The sequence below is a fragment of the Gossypium arboreum genome, chromosome 1 (genome assembly GCF_025698485.1).
Source record: "Gossypium arboreum isolate Shixiya-1 chromosome 1, ASM2569848v2, whole genome shotgun sequence".
In the NCBI taxonomy this organism is placed as follows: domain Eukaryota; kingdom Viridiplantae; phylum Streptophyta; class Magnoliopsida; order Malvales; family Malvaceae; genus Gossypium; species Gossypium arboreum.
The window spans coordinates 2,458,719-2,481,010 of record NC_069070.1 but is presented as its reverse complement, the minus strand read 5'-3'; the positions used below and the strand labels follow the sequence as shown (position 1 = coordinate 2,481,010).

At 30.5% G+C, this 22,292-nt stretch overlaps 3 protein-coding genes across 4 annotated transcripts; 1 reads left to right on the top strand and 2 right to left on the bottom strand.

Moving 5' to 3' along the window:
• The first annotated feature begins 13,819 nt into the window (after positions 1-13,819).
• Positions 13,820-16,637, top strand: LOC108480882 (protein cornichon homolog 4-like). 2 transcript variants are annotated; one of them, XM_017784008.2, is made up of 5 exons: positions 13,820-14,466; positions 15,643-15,824; positions 15,917-15,987; positions 16,170-16,292; positions 16,381-16,637. In XM_017784008.2, exons 1-5 carry the CDS (start codon positions 14,395-14,397, stop codon positions 16,398-16,400), a joined length of 468 nt encoding a protein of 155 aa, XP_017639497.1. In that variant the 5' UTR covers positions 13,820-14,394; the 3' UTR covers positions 16,401-16,637. The 2 variants fall into 2 exon arrangements, with proteins under 2 accessions (XP_017639497.1, XP_017639498.1); XM_017784009.2 differs by lacking the exon at positions 15,917-15,987 and having other exon boundaries at positions 13,823-14,466.
• Positions 16,638-16,661: 24 nt separating this feature from the next.
• Positions 16,662-17,147, bottom strand: LOC108481787 (uncharacterized). Its single transcript, XM_017784868.1, has one exon. The coding sequence runs from the start codon at positions 17,145-17,147 to the stop codon at positions 16,662-16,664; it is 486 nt and encodes a 161-aa protein (XP_017640357.1).
• Positions 17,148-18,976: 1,829 nt separating this feature from the next.
• On the bottom strand, positions 18,977-21,775 carry LOC108480754 (AT-hook motif nuclear-localized protein 1-like). The gene is made up of 5 exons (XM_017783847.2): positions 21,043-21,775; positions 20,167-20,234; positions 19,885-20,016; positions 19,608-19,769; positions 18,977-19,517 (listed from the first exon to the last, which is right to left on the bottom strand). Exons 1-5 carry the CDS (start codon positions 21,431-21,433, stop codon positions 19,281-19,283), a joined length of 990 nt encoding a protein of 329 aa, XP_017639336.1. The 5' UTR covers positions 21,434-21,775; the 3' UTR covers positions 18,977-19,280.
• Positions 21,776-22,292: the final 517 nt, after the last annotated feature.

The window sequence follows — 22,292 nt, the reverse complement described above, 5'->3', positions numbered from 1 at the left end:
AAACCATATGTCACCCAACTGTCATCCACCTTTTTTCAATTTTGAATTCTTTACAATTTTTAGATATCATAATTTAATTGGTAGTTTTGTTTTGGGTAAAATGTACTCTAAAAACAGGGTTTGTCTTATTTTGGTTAATTTAAATTCTTTTTCAATTTAGTCACTCTAAATAATATAATTATGTGAATTAGTCACTGTAATTAAACTTTCCGTTTTTCTTTTAACGGATTGCTAATTTGGCATATTAGCACATTGAATGATTGACATGTAACATTTTTTATTGACTTTTGATTAAAGTTTAGGGACTTTCCTATAGTTAGTGCAAATCTTTTTCTCCCTAAATTTTAGTCAAAAGTCAACAATTGAGCAATGTGTCACGTTAACAATCGTTAAGAGAAAATAGAAATTTTAATGACAATAACTAATTCACACAATTATCTTATTTAGAGTGACTAAATTAAAAAAAAAATTGAAGTGACTAAAATAGGATAGACAGTATAGTTTACCCTTTTGTTTTTTATATAATAAAAATAACAACATAATTAATTTTCTAAATGATCAAATTTATTCATGAGGAAACTAGGGAAAAAAGTCTTGGATTTTTTAGTTAATAAAAATAGGATTAGTATTTAATACATTACTGTAAAATATAAAAATTTCACATGCAATATTAAGATGACGTATATATTAAAATTACTTATTTTAAATTTTTGGCCCATTAAAAAAAATTTATGTTTAATCCTTTCGAATGGTGAGATTATAAGTTCATAAACAATAAAATTATACTTTAACTTTTCAAAAACCTATAATTTAATTCTTACCCTTACTCGTGGAGCCTAAAAATTAGTCTTAAATAATTTCCTAGAAAAAAAAATCATTGGAAATTTTGATGAAATTCAAACAAAAGAAAAATAAATTTGTTCAAAAGTGGTCGTTTTCAAAACTTTTATTCTTTGTTTGGAGGTATTTGTCCTTTGTTAACAATCTTTCCAACAAAAAGGGAAATATTATCAATTTTTCCATCTATAAATAAATTAAGTTTTATATAAAAATTGTATGTGTGGGGTGTTTTCAATATTGACTTGTTATTAATGGAGAAAACCTCCTCAGTAGTTAGCAGATTTGGTGACACATTCACATGTTTTCTATCTACTTTTGGTTGTAATTTGTTAATGTATTAACCAATGGAATAATAAATGCAATTTCCTTTCTAAATCTTTGGAAATCCATTTATGTAAAAATATCCCCTTTTTTTTTTTAGAATTTTAACCATTTGATAAAAACAAAATTTTCATTACAATAAACTATGTATTTTTATTATTGTTATATCCCTACTTCAGCATGATATGTGACAAGTTGTTTGACAGTCCGTAAATGATCTTCTATTAGGAACTGTCTACATACAATCCTCAATAAGGAGCCATCCGTATCAATCATTTGTATGGGGCAACCTAGTGACAACTTGCTGTGCACCTCTTGTACAACATTAAGGACGAGAATGTCAAAGCATAACCACATATTACACTCCATGAAGACAACTTACCTTAATTACTCTACCATCTGACTAACACGCACAACTATGCAGGACACTATACTATCGCCTACATGACGCTATAAGATAGGGGGTAATCCCCTATATATAAGCTTGAGTTCACGAGAGATCAAGGGTTGACTCATTCTCCTCTAAAAAATCCTACACAACAACCCTAACAATTTTTCTTCTTCTCCTTACTCCGGCTCTTCGCCTGTTACAGATGAATTTGTACTTCTCTCCACCGACATCTCCTCCTTATCGGTGACTTGCATTAACAATTATCTTCTTTTTATTTTTTATATAATGGTCATGTTTTGAGTATTATATTTATACAAATTTTGATATTAAATATTTTTAATATATAAATTTTAAAATAATATTGTATTCTTGACATTTATATCATATTTTTAATCCTATTTCGTTTTTTCTCATGTTTATTAGTATGAAATTTAAAGCATGCTTTAAAAACCAGGGAGAATAATACTGCTGAAAAAAAAAACGAGGACAAAGCTTAGGGGTAAGACCCTTTATTCCCTTAATTAAATGGTGTAATTGCACTTTTAATACATATTAAAAACTAATAGTTCAATTTAATCTTTCTAATTTTGGGTAAAGGAAAAAGGAAAAAAATTATACTTTTTTGACTCCTCCAAAAATTGAATAATTTAATTAAAATTATTTTAACTTTAACCCTTTCAAAGTTTCTTATTTTTATTTTAACCCCAACATAAAAACAATTAGCAACTCATCTATTTATTGGACAAAAAGTCAAAAGAAAAAACAACACATTGTTGATCGAATCCATCTACATAAAAAGGAAAATTAATTAATGATGGCAATATTTACCCATCAACTCAAACTTAGCAGTGTTCTTACACATTCATACTTGATGTTCTTAGCTACTACCAAACCCCACTACTACATTAATGTTCAACAAATGCAGAATACAGTGTTTGAAGCACAGATTATCATTAGGTTTGGCCTGAATAATTTTAAAAATAATCATGATTATTGTGTCTATTTTCTTTTTCCTTTTGGCATCAATTTCAACTTTGAACTACATACATATAGGTCTTGATGTAGCCTTTGTCATTTCATTTAGCTTTTTATATGGAGCCATTTTTTGGGTTTTAAATGTGCAAATTTTTGCTTTACAAGTATATATATATATGAATAATTAATGTAATAAGAGAATTTTACAAGATAATTTAGGATTAGGGGTGGTATTGTCTTTTTAGACACTTAAAGTTTACAACGTTATGTTTAGTAAAATTTTTATTTTGACCCCTCAAAAATTTATAATTCAATTTTGATCCCTCACTATAAAATTTTTGACTACCCTTATTTAGGATGTGATTTTTTTTAAAAATTTCACTAATTGTTTATAAAATAATTATCCTATATATATATATATATTGTTGATATTGGATATTAGCAAGGGTAAGACAGAACAAAGATGGTAATAGAGATAAGAAAGTCAGATCACTTGTGGCAAGCGAAAAGCCAGAGTAAACAATGAGAGAAAGGTGGAAGGAGAAAATAAGGGAAATTGTGAGCTAGGTATGCTACTAGGGTTGCTAAAAGGGAGTCAGATCTCTCATTCATTGCACTTTGAGGTATTTATAGGTAGGGAGTCTCCTATCTAATTACATCACAACACCAACAATCTTGATGTATAGCAAATGTGTGGTTGGCCAAGTGGCGAGGTCTTTATATGCTGGTTGTTGGCAAGTGTAGGACGACTCTGACATTCCTTTTGCTTAATTGGTCTTGTTTTAACGAGCGTGTACCCGTTAACAGTAGGTGGTTTGATAGGGGGTCCGCTATTAACAAGTAGTTAAGGACGGGTGATCTTCTGATGAAGCATGCGAGTGGTTGCCACCAGAATGAGATGAAGGGCCATTCATGAGTATTTCTTAAACAGATTCTTGTGGTGTCATGTGTTCGAGTTGGGTATGGGTATAATATATATGTTTTTTTTTATGGGAAAAATGGGTATAATTGCTATCTTATTTTGAAAATGTCAAAACTTTCCTCGCCAAATGCTTTTAAATGTGTTTTAGTGTAAAATAGCAAAATTCAAATAAGTCCAAAGTTTTATGTTTTTCCCCCTCCAAATTTTGCAAAATGTCAAAGCTTTCCTCATCAATTGCTTTCAAATGGGTTTTAGTATAATTTGGTCGGATTCAAATAAGTCCAAAGTTTTATGTTTCACCCCCTCCAAATTTTGCATTGTAGGGATGTCACTCATAAAAAAGATTTTTTTTTCTTTTTACTTCCTTTTAATGTTTGACTCGTTATTGAATTATGAAAAATTAGCATCATGTTCCATATTATAAATTTAATTTCAAAACCTTATATTTTATCAAAAGGAATTAAATACAATTTTTTTCTTTTTAACCCTTGTTGAAAATGAAGAAGTAAACATCTTAATCTATAATAAATATTTTATGAAATCATTACTTCATGTCAACATACAGTGCTTTCAGCTAAATGATGCCTAGTAATCAATTTTGAAGAAAAAAATTTATAAAACATTACATTTAATAATTAAAATAATAAATATTTACTTTAGCATGTTTTATTGTGGGTAAAAGTACCAAAATTCTCTAGATTGTATTTTAGCTTTTTTATTAAAAAAATAGATAAATGAGTTCATGTACGTTGGATAAGTGAGCAAACAGCCTTTCCGTTAAATTGTATCGTTAAATGTTTGTTTTTTTATTTATATATAAGGAACTTAGCCCTCAATCTTTACACATTTATTCAACTTGACACCTACTCTTTTATTGGAAGTAAATTAGAAGATTTTGAAACTAATAAGGCTAAAGGGTAAAAAGGCATTAGATATAAATTAAAAAAAATCAATTAAGCTCTTTTAAAAATAAAAAATAATTATAATTTTTTAATTAAAAATAACAATACCGACCCATTAAAAGAGTAGATGTCAGTTTTTTTCAAAAAGAAATTATAACCATTAGATTTCAATAGGTAAGTATTGTTATTTTTAATAAAATATTTATAATTTTAAAATGTTTATAACTTTTTTAATAACTTTTGTTTATAGTTTTATGATTTTTAATAATTTTTAAACTTTAAAAGGGCTTAATTGATTTTTTTTAATTTGCTACTAAGGCTTTTTCCATCCTTTAGCCTTATTAGTTTCAAAATTTTCTAATTTACTTCCAATAATATAGTAGGGTCAAATTGAATAAATGTGTAAATATTAATGGCTAAATTTATTATTATACCTTATATATAAACACCAAATTTTAATAGAATGGCTGTTTTGCTCACTCTTCTAACATACATAAGCCAATTTATCTTTTTTTTTTTTAATAAAAGAGCTAAAATTTAATTTAGGGTGTAATACAAGAGGTTTTGTGGTACTTCTACTGTTAATTTTTTTTCTTTATTCTTTTGACATCAATTAGGATTTGAATTCAAAGATTTTCATAATCCCACATCTTTAAAGAATCATCTTTAAGGTGATGTTTATATAAGATTGTTTTATATTAGATTTTAAATTGAGTCTTGAAGGATATGCTATCGCACAATAGTTTAACACATCTCAAGATAATTAATACGTTTGTGTAAATATATAATTATTTTATACTCTAGCAGTGGTCTTGTCCTTCATTATTTAGGGTGGATTTAGATGGATGGTACGTTATTACCTGTTGTTAGTGTTACTTGCTATTAGTGTAAAGTAAGCTAAACACACCGTACTACATCCCATCGCCCATCCAAACCCACCCTTAGTGATATTGTCTGTTAGATCCTTAAGTTTACATTGTTATGATTAGTGTAGTAGGCCAAATTTGCCCGACTCATATAAAAACAAAAAAAACAAAAACAAACCAAAACTAAAAATAAATAAAATTATAACAGTCCATTAAATGCTTAAAGTCCAATTACATAGGCCCAATATTAAACCCAAGACCCAAGTTACAGACCCATTACCTAAATCTATACTTGACCCAAAATAGGCCTAATAAGCCCAATGTCTAAACCGAGAAACCCTAGCAGCTTTCTACTTGCGCCGCAGCAGCCCCTGCAACCTCCAGGCGCTGTACAATGCCTCCAGCAACCACGTCAAGTCCCCGTACGCCAGTATGGCTCCCGTACACACGCCAGCACAGCCCCGTACCCAAGCGCCATGCACCCTGTACCTGCAGAAAAGAGACAAACGTACAGCAAAACAAACAAAACAACGAAGAACATTGTATTTTTTGATTTTTCTTTTTATTTTTACCCCATTCGGCTATAAAGCCAGGGGATTTCATCAGTTGTAGGGTTACACACATACAGAAGCAATAAAAAGCAAAAAAAACAGAGTAAGGTGATTTTCTGCTTTGAATCTCGAGTTTATTACGTTTTTTTCTCTCTCGATCTACTCCTTTTTGATTTTCTTTTTCGTTCTTTACATCTAAATAAAAGAAAAAGGAAAAAGAGAGGACTTACCTCGCTTCTAGGCCATCGGTCCCCTATCACTTCGTCCCAATCGGAGATAGGAGGGGGGTCTGTGGCAAAAATGGGCCATACTTCAAAGCTTGGGCGTCGGTCACCGCACCTTGCGGCGGGCTGGTGCTTTTTTAGGGAGAAAATGGAGGTGCGGCTGATGAAAAGGGGCTAGGGTTTGGGAGCTTTGGAAATCTGGCATGAAAGGGGGTTTTTATACCTGTGGGGGACGACGTCATTTGAGGCTTACTACCGTGGCCCCAAAACGGCGTCGCACAAGCCTATGCGCCCGACCCGATCCGGTTTGCTGCCCAGATGACCCGCGTGTTTTTGCGGTGAGGGATTATTTACTATATCAGTCCCCCTATTCAAATTAGCCTGCATGTGTACTTCCCTTTTTTCTAATTTTTTCCCCATAGTTTGCGCACGAATTCGCATTGGTCCATGTCTCTGCGCTGCGTTTTAGAGCTGGGGCTATTCTCAGTTCTAGTCCCTATATGCTAGCACGCTTCGCACATTGGTCCTCCTGGACTATTTTATTTGTAAATCAGTCTTTTCTTGTTTTAATTTCATCTTAATTAATCTATTCATACATTGGTTATTTTAATATGTTTTGTATATTTCATGTAAATATTTTTATATACATTATTATATACTTATATATGTATATACATATGTAGTTTGTATTAAAGTTGGTTTCATCTCATATATATATATGCTATTATCAGCCTTTTTTTTACATATGATTCCTTAAATTTATTCTTGTATCTTATTATGTAATCCTCTGAAATACTTTTTAAATTATTATATACATGCATATATATACCCATATGTAACTATATATATCTATTTATTTATTTTCTTTTTAAATTTGTCTGTTTAAAGTGCTCTTCTATATGTGTATATATGTACTCTATAACAAGGTTCATTTTATTAATCCTATATTATTTTACATATACAATTTCTTAAATTTATTCCCACCCTTTTATTGCATAATCTTACATAACATATTTTTTAGATCGTCATTATATATTTTTATTGATACCCATGTTTGATATATATACATATCGTTATTAAATTTATGTACTCTATACACATAGCTTTCTTTATATATATACATAGGTAGGTTTTAAAACTATTATATAATTCGTCAGTAAAATTGATTTAATCATGCATGTATTTCTATGTTTTTACTTAATAATTGTTTTTAAAAGTTATATATATACATGTAATTTGTAGATCCATTATGTTTTTTAAAAAGATTATATGCATTATTATTATTATTATTATTATTATTATTATTATTTTAATATATTTTACACATGTTTTAGATTTTTATTATATAAATCCTCATTTTTAAAACCAATATTATTCAACGTTTTGGTATGACTTTCGAGTTAAACATTCATTTTATAATATGTATTTTAAATGATTAAATGTATATCCTAGTTTCTTTTTTTACAAATAAATTTTAAAATGCACCAATTCATTAATTCGTATGTCGCATAAATTGTTGATTCATTAAATCGTCTTTGATTTGATATCGTTTTATACTACTTCGACTCTTAAATTCCATTTTGTTTTGCATATGCTTCGTTGGTTGTTTTATTTTATAGCATATATATATATATATATACCTTGCATGATATTCATCTTATTAATGTGTTAATTACTCTTCATACATGATTGAAATTAGGATGTAATTTCTAGGTTAATTATATTTAATCACTTATTCCGCTAGTTGATTAATATTCTCATTCATCAAGTATGGTATCCCATATGTGCCTATTACCTCATACCATCGTTTTCCACCTTGTTTTTGAAATGTGGTTTTTATAAAATTCAAATCTTTATGATTAACTTCGTCTCATTTCAAAAAATACATTAATACGTTTTAAGCTAGTTTCACAATTTTTTAAAATTCTTTAAAACGAAGACGAGATTCGATATTTGGCAATTCGCGGAATCGTGCCCTAACGTGTTGGGTTGCAATTTTGCGTTTGCTCAAAATAATCGAATATCCCTTCAAAATTTCACTCGTGTCTTCTAAAAATCCTTTAAAACGAAGGCAATACTTTGTGTTTGACAATTCGGGAATCATGCCCTATCGTGTTGGGTTGTGACTTCTCGTTTGGTCAAAACATTCGAATATTCCTTTAGGTTTTCACTCATGTTTTTAAGAAAACACTTTAAAACGAAGGTGATGTTCAATGTTTGGCGATTTGAGAATCGTGCCCTATCGTGCTGGGTCGCGCTTTTTTCATTGGTTCAAAACAATTGAAGATCCCTTTAGAATTTCACTCACATTTTCTAAAAACTCTTAAAAACGAAAGAAATGTTCGATGTTTGGCAATTCGGGGAATAGTGCCTTATCGTGCTGGGTTGCAATCTCCTGTTTGTTCAAAATAATCGAATATCTCTTCGGAATTTCACTCGTATTTTCTAAGGTGAGGCAATGGTTAACGTTTAGAAATTCGAGGAATCGTGCCCTACTGTGCTGAGTTTTGGTTTTCCGTTGGACCAAATAGTTGGGCATCCTTTTGTAATTTTCAAATTATAAACTTTCGGACGCCGAAACAAGAAGATTTTTGGCAACCAACTCGGGTTTTTCAAACGTTATTAATAAGAACCACATTTCAAAAACATTTTTAATTTTAAACATAAGGACAGTATTTAATCGATTTGGTACCAATTTTGGGCGTAATGAGGGTGCTAATCCTTCCTCATATGTAACCGACTCCCAAGCCCGTTTTCTCATATTTTCATAGACCAGAATCGTTGTTTTAGTAAACCAAAAATGTTTTATTAAAATAACCAAATTCTTAGGTGATCCGATCACACTCGAACAAAAAGATCGGTGGCGACTCCATGTTTTGTTTTTCAAAAGTCGATCCCCCGTATTTTCACTAAACCTAATTTTTTTTAAATAAAAAAGATGGTTTCGACAATTAGTTAAATAGTAAAATTTCTTTTTTGGTTTCTCAAAATTTCCCAATTCAAATTTTCTTATTATAAAATTTTTGACTTCATCCCTATTTAAGGTGTTGTCGTGTTTCCTTATAAAATTAAAATAAAAAGACAAAAAAAACACACACACAATAACATCCTAAATTTGTTTGTGATTTTTAAAAAAAAATTCATTGACAGTTGTAGCGACGTAAAAAATTATTTAATTTCGATCGCTAATTGAGGCGATTATTTGAAAATTTAAAAAATCGACTTTCGATTTTATTAAAAAAGGGAGTCGCCACCGATCTTTTTCTAGGTGTGACCGGACACCTAATAAATCATCCTTTTTAGAAAAGAAAACTTATTCTTGCACAAAATGAAGGCGAATTTAGGTCTCACGTCGAAGCCAAAGTAAAGTTGGGTCCGGAGTCGATTCTGCGAGGAAGGTATTAGCACCCTCGCGACGCCCAAAATTGGTATCTTATTAAACAAGTATTGTCTTAATTTTCAAAATTGCAAGTTCAAAGTAAACATTGAATCGTGATCCGATCAAAACACGAGAAATTTCAAGTTTCGTTTTCTTTTGAGAAGGACGTACCGTTTTAACACGAGTCGATTGATATTCACCCAACATAGCGATGAAATCGATGACTTAATATTAAATCGGCATGTTGCCTTATTTATTGAAATTAAAATTATGAGTAAAACATTATTTAAAATAAGAATTGTAAATAATACAAAACAACGATGCAATTAATAATGAAATGTTAAAACGAGAATATTAAAACAACAATATTAATATTTACAAAAAATAGAAATGATGTACTACCAATATAATAAGAAAAATAATATATTCATAATGACAATAGAAAATAACAATATATACATAAAACATACATATACATATATATATATACATGACATACCAAAATGAAAATATACAACATATATTAGAAATATTAATAACAGAAAAATATATTTTATATATATATATGCTAACGACACTACATGAATATGTACTTATATGTATTAAAAATATCTACATATATAATGGACATGTACTAATAATGATAATAAGAGTAATAATAAAAGACGATATATACCAAATAATACATAATAATTTAAAACAAAATAGTAAGTAACAATAGAGAAAAATGATAAGTATAATAATAAATATAACGACATATGAAAATAATACTATATAAAGAAAAGAATATATATACTCCTATAATAAAATATGTGTACTAATATTAATAATAAATATAATAGGGATAAAATAAATATAATAATATATACATGATATGGTATTAAAAATATATATATATAATAGTATTTGAGTATGTACATGAGACAATATAAAATATATACATGGAAATATACAAGAAGTATACAACTAATAACATTAAGAATATATATATAATATAAATATAATATATACAATATACACATATGATAAAAACTATTAATATGTACATGTATATCTACATACACATTAAGTAAAAGTACTAATGCTAACAATATTAATAATAAATATAATAATAGATATATATGCATACAATAGTAAGAAACGGAACATAAAGAAAATATATATATATATATAGCTAAATATAATATAATAATAACAATATATAAAAATAATAGTGATAACAATATTACATATATAACATGATTAATATTTAAAGCTAAATTAAATAGCAAAATAATATGAAATCTAAGGTAAATCTGAAAAATAAATGAAAAAGAAGAGAGAGGAAAGAGAGAAGGGAGGGGGGAAGGGGAATCCGACTAAGGGAGGGCCGGTTACCGGTCGATCGTCGGTCGCCGCCCGTCGTCGGCCACCGCCGGCCACCGCCCACGGTGGCCGGAAAAGGTAAAATTTTTTTAACAATATATGTATATATAAAGAAAGAAAAAAAACAACACAAAAAAAAAAGATTCGAAAGAAGAGGAAAAAAAGAAAAAGATGCAACCTTTTTATTGATGTTTCTTTTGTGTTCAAAATTTGAAGGGATTTTTGTGTTTTTTTTTTCTTCAATCTTTGTAAAATCCTCCCTCCTCTCTTTTTTTTACATGATTTTTGAATGGCTTTTTATAGCCATCTTTTACATGATTTTCTATTATTTTTTTTTATTTTGTAGGTGGTGGTGGTAGACAATGGGAGGAAAAATGGGAGGAAAAATGGGGCAAGTGGGAAAGTGGTTAGGTGACTAGGTTTTTTTAGTTTTTTTTTTGTTAGGTTTTTCTTTTTTCTTCTTTTTTTTTTTGGGGGTTAGGTTTTTCTTTTTTTCTTCTTTTTTTTTTTTGGGTTAGGTTTTTTTGGGGGGCTTAATGGGCTTTTGAATTGGGTTTAATATTTGGGTTTTGTGATGGGTTTGGGTAGATGTAAATGGGTCATGGGTTAAGGGTTTTAGTGGGTTTAGAGGTTTGGTTGGGTTTTGATATAATCGGGCCCGGGCAATTTGGGCTTCTACAACAGTGTATAAAATAATTACCTATATAAATTTTTGTGCAAATTAAAGTACTAAAATAATCATGGAAAATAATATGTATAATTGCTATCTTATTTTGAAAATGTCAATTGCTTTCAATTTTCAAATTGATTTTAGTATAAATTAGAAAAATTCAATTAAGTCCAATGTTTATGTTTTTTCCCTTCAAAGTTTTGCATTCTAGGGATGTCAATTATAAAAAAAAGATTTCTTTTTCCATTTTTTTTTCTTCCTTCTGATGTTTGAGTCATTATTGAATTATGAAAATTCCAAACCTTAAATTTCATTTAAAAGGAATTAAATAAAGAAGATATTATTTGTTTTTGTTTTCATTTTAGCCCTTGTTGAAAATGAAGAAGTAAACATTGTAGCCTATAATAAATATTTTATGAAATCATTACTTCATGAAAGCATATATTTTTTCATCTAATTTATGTGTAGTAATCAATTTTGAAAAAAAAACACAATTGAGCTATTTACGAAACATTACATTTAATAATTAAATAATAAATATGTTGAAATTAATTCCTCTATTATTAAATGAATTAATTTAGTCCCAGACTATTAAAAAGAATCAAATAAGTCCAAATTTTAATGGAGTTAATATTTATTGTTTAAAAAATGTCATTTATTATTAACAAATTTACTATTTTAAAAGCTTTTATAGTTCTTCAAATGATAAAAAGTAATTTTATGTCATTTTAATAGTATAAGAATTAAATTAATACATTTAATAATATAGGGACTAATTCGATCCAGTCCTATAATAGAATGACTTAGCAGTTACTTTCACCAAAAAGAACCCACTTCCAAAATTAATTAAATTAAAACACATTCCTCAAAGTCTCATTCATTTGGGGGTTCACCAAATTACAATGAAAGCTTTTCATCCATATCACAAAATCAACAAAGTGGACCAAATTGAAACAAAACTTGGTTGTTCTTTTTTTAATTTTTTATCAGTGACCCCATTGTTCACCTAAGGGTCCATGATTAACCTTGTGATTTATGCCACGTGGAAATTATGGATGAACAAATTTTTTTCACCCCACACAATGATGCTATGAAAAAGAAGGGCATAAAGTTTGGGAAATGATGAGAAAAGTCATTAGCAATTTCCCCCCTCTTCCCCTCTCTTTATAAAAGGTGGGGGATTAGATAGGGACCCAAAAACCCCCATTGAAAGCTGAAACTTGTTTTTGCAAAATTATGAACCAGCTGGCTTTGATCAACCACATGATTTTATTTGGACCCACCCCTTTTTATTTTTTTTATTTTTTGGTGAAATCCTTGTGGTTTTATTACTTACATCTGGACCTCACTTAAAGTTAACAAGATTGGACAATTATACCAAATTTTATATACTAAAGTTTTCATTTTCTTTTTCTTGTCTCATTGTTCAGTCCAATAAACCCAATTTTAGGGCTATGAAAAATATTAGACCCAAAAAGCTTGATTTTTTAGCCCAACATATAGATTTTGAATCAAGGTACCTATCTACTTTGTATAGGTTTGGTCTATTGATCTAACCTAATCTGATTTGAGTGAAAGGTTAATTTGTCATTCACCTTCAACATCAACTAGAAAGGTACTTGATTGAAATTCACTCTTAACTCATTCGAATTAAAAATAATTTTAATTTTAATTTTAATTAATTATATTTAAACTTAAATTGAATAGAATTGGAGTCCATAGATTATGTTAGATTTCGATTAATCAAAAGTTAAACTCTTCAAAATTTAAAATCCAAAATAAGAAGAAATTATTTTATGAACCCTTCTTATCATATTATTCGTGATCCTTTTCTAATTATTTAATAACACATCAACAATGTTTCATGTTATTTACACGTACTTTCGGTAATTTTTTTTACTGTAAACATTAAATCATAAACTTTAAATCTAGAACATCGAATATAAAATCATGAAATCTAAACCCGAACCAAGGTTTGGAGTTCAAGATTCAAGTTTAATATTTAGAGTTCAGTGTTCAGGATAAAAAAATTAACAAAATTATATGTCAAGAACATGAAAAATTATTGAAATATCAAAAATAATTAAAAATATCCATAAAATAATTTCTCTAAATTAACTTATCCAAAAATCAACCCACTCACCCAAATTATTATCTAAATTTACAGATTAATCCCAATTCACACTTCATAGTCTAATTTGTAACCATTAGGGTTAAAAAAAAAACCAAAGAATCTATTTAAAATTGTAGTGCTTGGATGGTTTTTATTTGCAAATTAAAATTTTGTAGTTACTCGTATCCAACTGAATTTTATTTTTATTTTATTTTAAATTTTATAATGTAAAAATACATAGTTTACATTTTAATTTGTTAATTATTTCTATTTAGCTGAAAAATATTTATGTCAAACGCTTAAAAATCTTATCAAATAATATCCATAATAAAATCCAAAAATCCAAAAAATTCTCAAACTTAACTCAATCACGAGAAAAGCAGTGAAAAAAAAATTCAATGAAACAGCCCAAGCAAAGATGATGAATTTCAACCAAAGCTTTGATGATCAGAGAAAGAAACAAATATTTATACCATTATCATTCATTGCATTATAAAATAATTTTATATTATTTTAATGTCGAATCTTGCATGTTTCCAGGTTATAATAACCATTTTTTTTTTCAAGGAATGGCATTGTTGGTGGGCAACAACTATATCCATGGCGGCACAAACACCAGAAAGTTTCACTGTTCTACTGTCAACCTTTTAAGTCTTTAAAACAGACACTTAACTTTCCTTTGACTACTATTGGTTTCGAATCTTTCAATCGTTTCTGAGACAAGCAAAGCCACCAAGACACCTTTCCTCTCTGTTTCTTCCTAATAATGTCAATGGCAAGTTAAGCAAACAAACCCTTGCCTGTTGATCACCCACCATACTCAAATCCTGTTTAAGCTTCATCTTCAAGGACAGAAATAAGGGAAAAAGAGAGCCATGTTAGATATCTTCATATGGCTTATTTCTTTCTTCATCATCATTGCCATTATTGTTCTCCTCATTTATCAGGTCAGTTTCCTTTATAAACCCTACAATCTTTGTCCTTTTTTTCTTTCTTTCTTTCCTGGGTTTGCTTCTTTTTTGTTTGAATTTTACATTATGCTTTGGTATTAGCTTCGTGGGTAATTGTTATTTAGTTGATATCTTTGTTTATTTGCATCAAAATCACTTAAATAAACGCAAAGTTTAGTGCTTTCTGTTCAGAAATAAAGAGAAAAGATCAAAAGATGGTATTTTTGGGATGTATTTGTCTGGGTGTATTGAACTTTGTTGTAAAAAAGCTTATATTTTTGTGAATTTATTTGAGAAGAATCTAGGGTTTGAAGTTAAATCTGTAGAACCAATTTGGGGCTTTCTTTTGTGGCTTAATAGCATAGAGGCCCCTAAACTAGGAGTTAAATTGGATTTTGGCCCTTTCAACTCAAAAAATAAGTACAATAGATCAAATAGCAAATTAGTCATCTATTTTTACTATTAAAAATTAGTCTCTATACCTCAACACGATGTATACGTGGCATGCCACGTGTTAGTGTCGGGTTGTTCCATCCCCAGTTTTTAATAGTATAAATGGATAAAATTTTGGTAAAAAGACCTCTCTAATCCCTCTCAAAGAAATCAAAGCAATTTAATTCCTATCAATTTCGACAGTAAGCAACTAAGGACAATTAATCATGATGTTAATGTTTTTTATCAATTGTACATGATTTTGATTAGTATAACAATTTAACCCTCAAAATTTACACATTCTATCAATTTGGTGCCAATTTAACAAATTTATCCGGCAATATTGTTTAAATGTTGAGGCTGGATTTTTAGAATTAAGGCTAAAATGACAAAATATATAACATTGAAGGTTAAATTTGTTATTATATCAATCAAAATTTTGTACAATTGATGGAACACATTAATGCTATGATTAATTATCTTTAGTTGGTCACTTTTGAAATTGACAGAGATTAAATTGTTTCTATTTTTTTTAGAGGGATTGGAGAGGTCTTTTTAGCTAAAAATTTTAACGGAAATGACCAACTTGCTTTTTGATCTAACACAGATGAACTAATTTATCTATTTTTTTAGTCATGCAGCAAAATGTCCGGTTTAAACTATGTTCACTGGTTGATTGTTCTGTGTATATATATAACAACTTAGTATGAAACTTAAAAGCTTTGATGAATTTTGCTGCAGCTCACATGCTTGGCTGATTTAGAGTTCGATTACATCAATCCGTACGACTCTTCATCTCGGATAAACAAAGTCGTCTTGCCAGAATTCTTCGTGCAAGGATTTTTATGCTTATTCTATCTAGTAACAGGACATTGGTTCATGTCACTGTTATGCACTCCATATTTATACTACAATGTCAAAGTGTAAGTTCTTTTTTCTCTCTTCTTCTAATTCGAATAATAGTTTTCGTTAGCTTCAGTTGACGGTTAAGCCCCTGTCTGGTTGATCAATTTAGTTCGAAGAACTTGTTTGATACCGTGAATAATCAAAAGATTTGTGCACAGAGACATGCATCAATTGATATAGGTAGCAATGGAACTTTTGTTATATTCCTTCACTTTGCTGGTATTTCGATCCTCCCTCTTCTTGCATTAGGTTAAATTAACTTACTGCATGCGCTATTGTGCCGGTAAGGTTTATGATTTTCTGAGGGCTGTTCTAATTGTACGTGCTCACGGTTGTTTTCCCGAACTTTCTGTTGTAATCAGTTACATGTCGAAACAACACCTGGTCGATGTCACGGAGATATTTAACTCGCTTAATAGGGAGAAGAACCGACGCTACTATAAACTCGCCTACCTGGTCATTCTCCTATTTATCTCCTTATTCTGGTAAGTTTTTTGTTATTACAAGTACACAAAATTGTTCCCTCTAAACATGTGCTTCCTAACATGGGAACTTGTATATGTATTTGTTTAGGATTATCTTCTCTGCATTAGAATATGAAGATGATTAACCTGACCCCGGCATCTTTCTTGATTGGAACGTGCATCGGCTGTTTACATTTGCTGTCTTTGTTTCAGCTTCTTCTGTTGTAAGTTGCAACTGATATAACCATAAATTTCGAAGTTGTAAGATTGTGAGAATTTTCAGTTGATTTTAGATGAATATGTATTTTCAGCATCCAGTTTTTGTCAGTACATCAAATATAAATCGTTTATACTAATTCAAACAAATAGTAGTTTTGAATTTCATTCGAATTAACTCGACTCAGACCATTCAGTTATTGAATCATCTTTTTCATTTAACAATTCTTCCCTCCATCCATTATTGACCTTAGCTATGAAGTCTTCGATTCTTCGCTGCAAATCATCACTGTATTCTCCTTCTTCAGCAAACCAACCATCATCGCGGTCATCATTGTCATCACTGTCACTATCATCATCTTCATAATAGCCATCGGAACAACCGGTATCATCTCTGCATACATCAACCATATCTCCACATTGTTGAGTATCATCAAAGGAAGCCCCCACTTCACATGACGAGCCCAAAAACGTGAATTCTCCATCAACTTCATTCGTAGATTGTTTATGACTCGCAAAAGTTACAGATATAAGCATGGCGTTAAACAACACGAACAAAGAAACCGGATTATGCAAGAACTCGAGATTGCGGGTAGACAAAGATCTCAACAACAAAAGGGAAACTACAAAGAGAATCAAACAGGAACAAAAGAGCTTCATTCAAGTGTCTAGTAACAGAACATATATTTGTCTCTGTCTGTATTCATTGTTGGTTATCCCTTTTGTTACGAGGGATTCAATTTATAGAAATTTAAAAGAGAAAAAAAAAAAAAAAGAGAAGAGGTGATTTCCCAGAACAAGTAATGGGGGTTTGTTTATTAATTTATTTTCTCAAGTAATGAAGACTTTGAAGCATAAGATATGATATTAAGGAAGTTACTCGGCAAGTTTTGTTTATGTTTTCTGTTAAGACAGGTAAAAAAAAGTACAACATGAAACATGGTTAACTGTAACTTTTAATCTTAAACTAATCTGACAGACCATCTAGATTCGGTTTCTTGTGAGTTTAGTTCTTTTTCAGGTATTTGAAGAATGTGATGCGGATATAGAAGAATCTAAGACCAAGATTTGCAATTGATTACTGTCCAAGTTTCCAAGTACTATGTCTTTGTACAAAACTAAATTATAAGTCAAACCCTAGCTTTACGCGTACTAGCTGTATATAAATATATTACATCAAAAGTGATCAACAAGTCAACATTCAACGACAGCATTAAGATTATAAGTAGGCTATGTTGGAAGATTTATCCAAGGATTTGGACATATGAAGGTCAAAAAATGGGTTGGTGAAAAAAAATTAAGTGTATTTAAAATACGTGATAAGTTTAGAATCGAATATTTAAAGTTTGAATTTGTTTTAATTTGGTCTATTTTAAAGTTTTTAGTATGATATTTTTTTGAAATAATATTAATTTTTGGCTCCTAACGTTGCAACTAGGCCACTTTGGTACCTGTACTTTTTTTTGGTCCAATTTGGTATCTAAGCTTGGAACTATGATTTATTTTGGACTTTGAACTTGAACAATATCAAAGTTTGATAACTTCGCATGTTGATATTATGATGATATGGCACAATCTTAGAGTATCATATATAATGTTCTAGTAATTGGACCAGTGATTGAACTAGTCAAACTATTGGTTCCAAATTCAATCGGTTTGATCGATTCAACTATTAGGCCAACAATAAATAATTAATTAATTAATTAAAATCATAAAAAAATATTAAACCTAATCAACCTATTCGACAACTTTTTTTTTAAATTTTCAATTTTTCCTAGTTTCAAGCAATTTTCGATTCAATCGGTTCATGTTTCAACCCCTTTATTTGGACCAATATATCGGTCGAGTTTCAATCCACTTAGTCAGGTTCACCAATCCATTCATGTTCCAAGAACATTGGTCACATCATCAAATTTCAACAGAATTCAGATTCAAGGATCAAAATGGATTGAGTTACCAAGTACCAAAATGAATCTAGTTGTGAAATTCATGAGACAAATTAAATAGACTTGAATTATCTATTTACAAATATGAATAAGATTGGATAAAATTCAAAACCCAAGCAGATTTTGGTCAACATTAATTAATTTCATTCTCCTGAGATATAAAATAATTTGGTTTGAAGTTGACAAGTAAAATATTTGATATATTAAGCCTAACCTACCAAAAAAACCATTAAGTCATTTTCCATGGCAACTAGTCATTCCTTGGTGATTGTTTTATATTTTATAGCTTTCAGTTTACATCGAAAACTATTGGATCTTGATTGCTCGATTAGGGTTTTTAGCATCTGATTTCTTTTTTTATTTTTTTTATTTTATTTCTTAGTCTAATGCTTAAATTTGAGATTGAAATTTTTTTATCTAAATTATTGATACTATTAAATGCTATTGATGAGGATTTTTTTAATGTGAATTTATTCATTGATTAAATATGAGCCTCAATTTATGATTTGTTTCCTGTTCTTAACTGCAAAAATTGCTCACCAATTCCAAGAAAAAGCCAATTCTTTTGATAAAACATTACATTTAAAAATATTCTACATGACACAACAATGGAGGAAACCCCTATCTCTAATCAGCTCACTAACTAAAAACTATTGTTTGAAAATAAATAGGGTAAAAAAAAAAAACCCAAAATGAAAATGAACATGCTGGTGGTACCTGTGAGAATTATCGATGAGCTTACACATAAATAAAACAACATCATGTGTGGGGACTGGGAATGATATTTCATCAATTGTGTACTTTGGATTACCGGTGCTGTCAGTATCGAACGTAGGGGAATTTTAGATTAGATTCCGGGCAATGATACGTTAATGTCAGCAGGCTTATTCGTTGTATCTGATGGCATGGAAGGCCAAGTATCGTTGTTGCCGCGGAAGGATGTGGAGATGTTTGATTTTGGGTCAGCAGTAGCACTAGAAATGGGAATAGCGGCCATCACTGTGGCAGCAGATACGGGTTCAAATTTCTGTTTCTTGGGGTTCTGTTCGTGTTGGTTCCCTGCGAGGAAACTGCCTACTACGACCTGGTTTGAAACAGACAAATGTGAGGGACTTAGATGTTCGGTTTAAGTTGAGAAAAGCCAGAAAACTGGAGAAAAATGGTGAAATCGAACCTGCACTGGGCCAGCAGCTACTAGGAGACCGGCAACTCCACCGCCTACAACACGCCCGTCTGGACTTGCTAATGAAACACTCATTCCACCGGATCGGCTTCTTGTTCCACCAGTGTCATTTGGCATGAAAGAACCCGACAAGGACAGTATCTCGAAACGACCCTGCAAGAAATTTACATAGATAAGGGATGTGCATGACATAACTCCAACAAATTGCTTATGCTTCATGTTCATGCAATAGTTTTCAACATAACTAATCCTAGACATAAAGCATTACCTCATATGTCAATGTACCCCCGGAAGAATCAGGTTGACGAAGAGTGACACTCGAGATCACCCCGTTGGCAGAAAGAATGCATATAGCTCGAGGCCCTTGTTGAGAAAACGAAATAATCTTCATCGTGACATCCTAAAACAATCAAAAAGAAAATCATCAACATACGCAAATCATATTTTTATCCAGCAATCAAATTATGAAGTTTTAGCATCCATGCCAAATAAAAGTATCACGCAACCTCGACACATAACTTCAAAGATAACAGTTGTGTTTACAACATACCTCACCGGCATTAACCGTGATGATATGCGGCGTAAAATTAGCCCCAACAGAGCATGCAACCCATTCCCCTGCAAATAGACAAAGTCTTACAAAATCAGCCACTGGATAAAACGATGTAGGACATAATGAGTGCAAAATGGCAAGTTTCCCCAGAGATAATACGTCCTTAAAATGCATAAATAGCAAGTTTCCCCAGAGATAAGCACATTGTAACCAAGATTCCAAACAAACTAACAACAAGCATGGAGGCCTATAAGGTCATTGCCTAGCTCAAATCCAACAAAGATTGCGGTATTTAGGTGAAGTACTCTCATCAATGATGACTCCAAGGTTCGAACTTGGAACATACTGGGAAATTTAAGTAACTAGGATTTGAATCATTTGCTAGTTCTAAAAGCTCATACAATTGACATATAGTCACAAAATACCACCAAACATCTAAGAACATTAATACAAGCTGAGTGACCCAGAGAGCATAAAAGCAGATAGTAAAGACCAGGCAACAATTAGCAGAACCAAGTCTGTTCACCATCACTTGGTATAAAGGATGCCAAGTGGCAAAGGACACTCGTAACAATGAAGATTCCACCATTCTCACATATTATACATACCAAACCAAACCCATAAAAACATCTCACTATCCTTCAAAAAACACTATCCACATACACACATATACACAATTATCAAGAGATCTTTCAAGTAGGGGCAACTAGTAAAACAACTCTAAGGTCCCACTTCACAATACATAAAAAACCCAACACTAGAAACAACAATATCCACCATAAAAACATCAAAGAAACCCAACTTTTTTAAGTACCAAATCACTCGGAACAAAAAAGGGTATCTATAAAAATGGCTAAAGTGTTTTTTTCTTACCTATATTTTCCACCTCGAACTTAGCTTTTGAAACCGGCGTCGGAGACTTCACTTTTCCTCTTTTCGCGGCTGAGAAGTCTATAACCGGAGGTGGAGCTGCCGTTGATATGGGTTTTGGAGAGAGTGCCATAGTGACTGAACCGTCCGGTCCATATTTTCTTGGCCTTCCTCTTTTTTTCTTCAACGGCATCCCCACCACCGAAACCGGTGGTGGGACGGGTTGAGCTGCTGGCTGTGGTTGAGGCTGGGACGGTGGAGCGGATCCGGGAGTTGGATTTTGGGTCGGGTTTTCGGACCTTGGAGCTATATGATAATCCGATGGAGCATCGGATCGTACCACCTTAACTCCACCAGTTGCAGTATTTGTAGTTACAATTTCTCTCGACTCCATAGCTAACAACTTACACCTTTGCAACAACAAAAAAAAAAAATTACAAAATACAAAAATGGTTTTTTATCAAAAACACATTTGGATTTTTAGCTCAAACAACTAAAACCAAGATCAAATTTTTACCCAAAAAAAAGTACAAATTTCCAAGTTCAAAACCAGGAAAATAATTGAGTTTTTTTGGTACTAATATAGGGTTTTGAACTTAAAAAATTCTTTTTTTTACAGAAAAATTATAGACGGGTTTCTAAATTTTTTTTTGAAAATTTTATTTTTGGAGTATGGGATTTGAGAAGGAAAAACAAAATGAAAAAAGATTATGATTTTGAGCTCTCTGTAAATTTTTTTCTTAAAAATAAAAAAGGAAAATGGTATGAGATATATAATAAAGAATTTTTTTATATTATTATTGATATATATTGTTGAGCTAGCTAATTTGCTTCCTAACCTTTTAATAAAATAATGAGGGAAAGGTAATTATTCAATAAATGGGGCTTTAATGAAAAATATTATTATTTTTTGTAATGATTAATTATTTTACTATATTAAATATTGGTATTTGTGTTTGGTTGGAATCTGATAAATAAAAATTATATATTAAAATGAAAAATTAGAAAGTGGCCAGTTGATTTTTCCTTTTCTTTTTCTATTTTTTAAAGTACAATGAAAGTGGGGTATATATTTATAAATATATATATAAATATTAATTATTCTACTCATAGTTAATTATTTTTTATTATTTTGAGTGAATAACAAGTAAAATTAGGTTGCCAAAACTTGAAGAAATTGTCTAATAAGGGAAAAAAAAAATTAGAGGAATGAGTGAAGGCAAGCAAATACTAGCAATTTAAGCCCTTTTTTT